This window comes from Oryzias melastigma, unplaced genomic scaffold (genome assembly GCF_002922805.2).
Source record: "Oryzias melastigma strain HK-1 unplaced genomic scaffold, ASM292280v2 sc00335, whole genome shotgun sequence".
Classification (NCBI taxonomy): domain Eukaryota; kingdom Metazoa; phylum Chordata; class Actinopteri; order Beloniformes; family Adrianichthyidae; genus Oryzias; species Oryzias melastigma.
Window position 1 is genome coordinate 114,260 of NW_023416935.1, and position 4,708 is coordinate 118,967.

The following is a 4,708-nucleotide window of genomic DNA, read 5'->3' on the forward strand; positions in this document are numbered from 1 at the left end:
GAAGAAAGAGAAGAAGTTGTTGATCAGTTCCAGTGTCTTTGTCTCAGTCTTCCTGCTGATTTCAAGCTTCTTCCTAAACTGGTTTCTGATTGGCCTGATGACCACCTTTTCGTTTCAGGTGGATCCAGGGTTCGCGTATGCGTACACTCTATTGGGTCACGAGTTTGTTCTGACTGAGGAGCTGGACCGGGCTCTGGCTTGCTTCAGAAATGCCATCAGAGTGAACAGCCGACACTACAATGCCTGGTATGGTCTCCACAGCAATATAGGGACACTTTGGGTGGTGGACATGTGTGCATATGTTTGTCAATAACCGAAGTGCGGTGTGTTTGTGCAGGTATGGCCTTGGAATGATTTACTACAAGCAGGAGAAGTTTAACTTGGCAGAGATCCACTTTAAGAAGGCTCTGAGCATCAATCCTCAGAGCTCTGTCCTGCTGTGCCACATTGGAGTGGTGCGTCTGCAGGATCCTTCAGACCCATGGACCAGGTCATAGGAGTTGTAAAGCATTCTATACCTAACATGCATGTTCACATGTGCAGGTCCAGCACGCCCTGAAGAAGTCTGACGCAGCCCTGGAGACTCTCAATCGAGCAATCAGCATTGACCCCAAGAACCCTCTGTGCAAGTTCCACCGAGCATCCATCCTGTTTGCCAACGACAAGTACAAGGTAACAAACTTGGCCGGTCTGTCAGTGAACGCCAAGTCATGGCCGCCCACACGTCATCTGTGTCTGATCATGTGTCTGATCCTATGTCTGATCCTGTGTCTGATCCGGTCTCTGTTCCTACATCTGATTCTGCCTCTGATCCTGCGTCTGATCCTGTCTTTAATCCTTTCTCTGATCCGGTCTCTGATCCTGCCTCTGATCCTGTGTGCTCAGGCGGCCCTGCAGGAGCTGGAGGAGTTGAAGCAGATCGTTCCTAAAGAGTCTCTGGTCTACTTCCTTATAGGAAAGGTAACTGTGCTGGACTTCCAGCTTCTATCTCCATACATATCATGATTCTATCGTAAAGACCGTCTCAGCATAAAGGAGATTTGTTCCACTAATAAAGATGCATTTTATAGCGTCTCTCAACAGACAGGAACAAGTTGCTTTTCAAAGGAACTGCATGCTCATTAAGATCATTTGGACTTGATTATTTATTTAAGACAGGGACAGCATATATTAATGAAACAAGACTTACTAACCTTGGAGCTTCTTTTCTATATCTGGAAATTTCAGTTATTTGTCTTCAAACCTTCAGAGACCCATAGGACAAGCATAAGATCATCAGTCGTTACTGAAGAAGTTACTGTACTTCAGTTTCAGATGACATGCTTTTGAATAGAAGTCATGACAAACAAGAAGGAGACCTGGTGTAGGCAGCGGTTGTAACAATTGTCTCAACAAAAATGAGAAAATCCTTACAGTTCAGGAGATCCGAGCAGGCTGCCCTCGCTCCTTGATTTGTCCTCCAAGAGGCTGTCTGCAGTCTGTCCAGAGTGAATCCCGCCTTCACCCAGCAGTTACCGGAGACCATCTCTGGTAAACCCGCGACTCCAGCAGGTTAAGAAAATATAAAGAAGTCATGGCCTTTACAAAATGGTCTTATTAGATTAGTGTTTTACTGCTGATCTGATCACTGAAAACATCATGTTCAAGCCGAGTTCCTGATTGGCTGATGTTTGTGGCGTCGCAGACATTTATGAACTTGTTTCCATATGGGGATCTTTTGGAGTCGCCGGCTTGGTCGGTGTTTATGCCGCGATGCTCGTTCTTACTGGAGTCTAACATTGAGTGGATTCTGCTGCTGTCTGCAAGCTGATGTTTTGAGGCTGAGCTGCTCCTGGTAGAACACATTCTCTATATTGTTTTCATGACTTACTTTTTCTCTTTCTGTATTTAAATGTTTGTTTTTTTGAGCTGCAACACAAAAAAAGTGATTTTTGTAAATAAAGCTGGATTGATCAGTTCATTTTGTTGACTAATAACCAGCGTGGCCAGATTATACCCAGACTTTCTGTTCTTCCAAATGTAATATAAAATCTAAAGACGTTTTAAGATCAAAACTACATCTGATCACCTCAGCATTTACTGGGGATGAACAAAGAGAAGAATGATTCTGTCCAAGTGCAGAAATTGACTATAACTAGCAAACTAACGTAAAAGTAAAAACATTTAATTTGACAAATAAAAGCACATCACAGAATGAACTTACCTTAACCATTGTGCTCTCTTATGGGGTCCAAATGTCCCCAGCATTACACTGACGTGATGAAGGTGGACAGGATTTCATGTTTGCCACAAACACCACTCAAACTCCAAACTCATTGAATAAAAAAGTTCAGACTCCCAACGTCAACAATCCTAGGATAGCACAAGGGTAACGTCATTGAGGCCATCTCGTGATGCAACAAAGACAAAATAAAACCATTTCCATGATTGTGAAGTTCTTAGAAATACTGATAGCATTTTGTTCTGATGTAATAGTATTTTTCTTGTGCAATATTGTTATGAAAGCACTTTTTAGAGTTAATTCCAGAAATGTTTAAAAAGCTGTTTTACCTGCTTTCTAATTGGATAAATTAGAAATGTTTTTCTGTATTTCTTTGTATTAGAGTTGGCATTCTAGTAGCAGCTGTTACAGAGAACATTTCAAGCTGGTGCTTTATGTCATAAATATGGCTAAGCGCTGCTCTCACAAAGATGTAAATTCTTGTGGTACTCTGGGTCTCCTTCATAGATCTGTATTAGATCTTCTACTGTTGTGTGTAGATCAACAACCCTGACCTCAGTGTTCTGGAACAGCAATGCATTTCTCTGTTGCTTATCCTCCCGCATATATACACAAACGCTTTGCTAGCAGTCAACAGATGAATATTTGCTGTACAAATGTTTTTTATGTGTGAAATGTTATTGTGCTTCATTCAGGTGAACTAGCATGTGTCATATTTCCATATGTGTCAGATTCTACACAAACCTCAATGACAAACCAACTCAGGTTTCAAAGACTTCCTGCTTTCTCTGCAGTCCTGATTCTGCCCTCTTCCCTCTCCATCAGGTGTATAAGAAGCTGGGTCAGACTCACCTGGCTCTGATGAACTTCAGCTGGGCCATGGACCTGGATCCTAAAGGAGCAAATAACCAGATTAAGGAAGCCATTGATAAGAGATACCTGCCTGATGATGAAGGTAGTGCTGCACATCCTCTAGACGATCAGTGATGTTGTTTTATACGAGTCCTTCATCTCCACAAACTAACTTAAACTCTATGTGTGCTGGGAGTCCTCGCTGTGAGCTCCACCTGAGATAACAGGTGTCGTATCTGTATTCCATATGACTAAAGTGACCAGGCAAAAGGAAATGGGTACAGAATCTGTTAGGACACTTAACCTGAGAGCATCACCTGGAGGGTCGCTGAAGATTTAAATCTCCTGATGAATTCAGATGAGAAGTTTGTCGCTTGAAATATAAACTTATCAAAGTTTGAATATCAGCGTTTGTGAATTATTTTTATGAACTTGTGACCCACCAGAGATCAGATGATGTTAAAGATGTCTGTGATTTAAAAATCCCTTTCTAACATTACGCTGCTCAACTGATACAATTCTATGGAGCTCCTCTGGTTTGACTGGACACGCCCCCAGCTCACCTGTAACCTGTGTCCTCAGATGTATGGTGGCTGCAGTTTTCTGAAAACCTTTTCTTGTGCTTAGCAGCTGAGGTGGACGACAGTCAGGACAGCAGCATCATGACCGACGCCGATGACACGCAACTCCACACAGCTGAGAGCGACGACATCCTTTAGCTGAGTCCTGGAGAATCTGGAAAGCTGTTGCCAGGCAACAATGCGGCAGATTTTCTTTTAGCTCTTCCCAATTGTCCTTCCTAAAACAGACTGTTGCTTTGGTTATGCCCCACTCCTCGCCCCCTCCCCAGTGATCTGGGGACTGTCCTGATGTCTCAGCTGTTTTTTTATGTTGTTTTTTCATCCATGTGAAAATATACCAATAAATGAATATCCCCCTACCTGCTCTGCCAAAGTCCTCTTATTAAAATCGAAAGAGAATGATTGATGAAGAATGAATTATCAATGCAACAACAGAATGATGACAGAAAACATCGGGGGGGTGGGGGGATACTTTCAGCTCAAAGAATCAGATAAGATCAAAGGGATGTTCATTCTTTAGACGTTCTTGATCTGATTCAAGATCAATGATTCACAGATCAAACCACAATTTTTACTATTATATAGAAAAGTGTCTGAATGCGTATTTGTCTTTTTCCTGGACATGTGAAAATAAAATAATTTTTCTCTCTCAACTTCCTGGTTAACTTCATCTGTAAATAAAACTTAAATATGACTGTTGCTTTGGATCACACGTGTCAAAGTTGAGGCCCAGGGCCCGAATACGGCCCTCTGGGTAATTCCATCTGGCCTCCAGATCACTTTATTTTACTGTTATTAATGTCCCGATGTTATCTTGTGTTTACTTCTAACTTGTATAATTTTAGCAAAATATATTTATCCCTTACGCTTGGCCTGTTTACATTAAAAGTGGGGTCATCTGAACTTTTTTTTATCATTGATTTTTGAGTTTCACTAATGTCCATGGCAGACAAAATCTTGGCCCCCATTTGTCCACATTCGTCATGGAAGGAATCGCACATCACGGCTGTGGTACAGCGGTAAGGCGGTCGACTCCTGATCGGGAAGCAAGCAG

General features: G+C 42.2%; 1 protein-coding gene across 2 annotated transcripts in view; it reads left to right on the forward strand.

The window, feature by feature from the left end:
• The window catches only part of cdc27 (cell division cycle 27), a 31,122-nt gene extending 27,109 nt beyond the window's left edge, over positions 1-4,013 (forward strand). Inside the window, exons 15-20 of one of the 2 annotated variants that reach the window (XM_024262536.2) lie at positions 119-246; positions 338-455; positions 544-672; positions 886-960; positions 3,047-3,176; positions 3,701-4,013. In XM_024262536.2, coding sequence (XP_024118304.1) covers positions 119-246; positions 338-455; positions 544-672; positions 886-960; positions 3,047-3,176; positions 3,701-3,792 — 672 coding nt within the window. In that variant the 3' untranslated portion in view covers positions 3,793-4,013. The remainder of the gene's footprint in view (positions 1-118; positions 247-337; positions 456-543; positions 673-885; positions 961-3,046; positions 3,177-3,700) is intronic. The other variant, XM_024262537.2, reaches the window with a different exon arrangement.
• Positions 4,014-4,708: the final 695 nt, after the last annotated feature.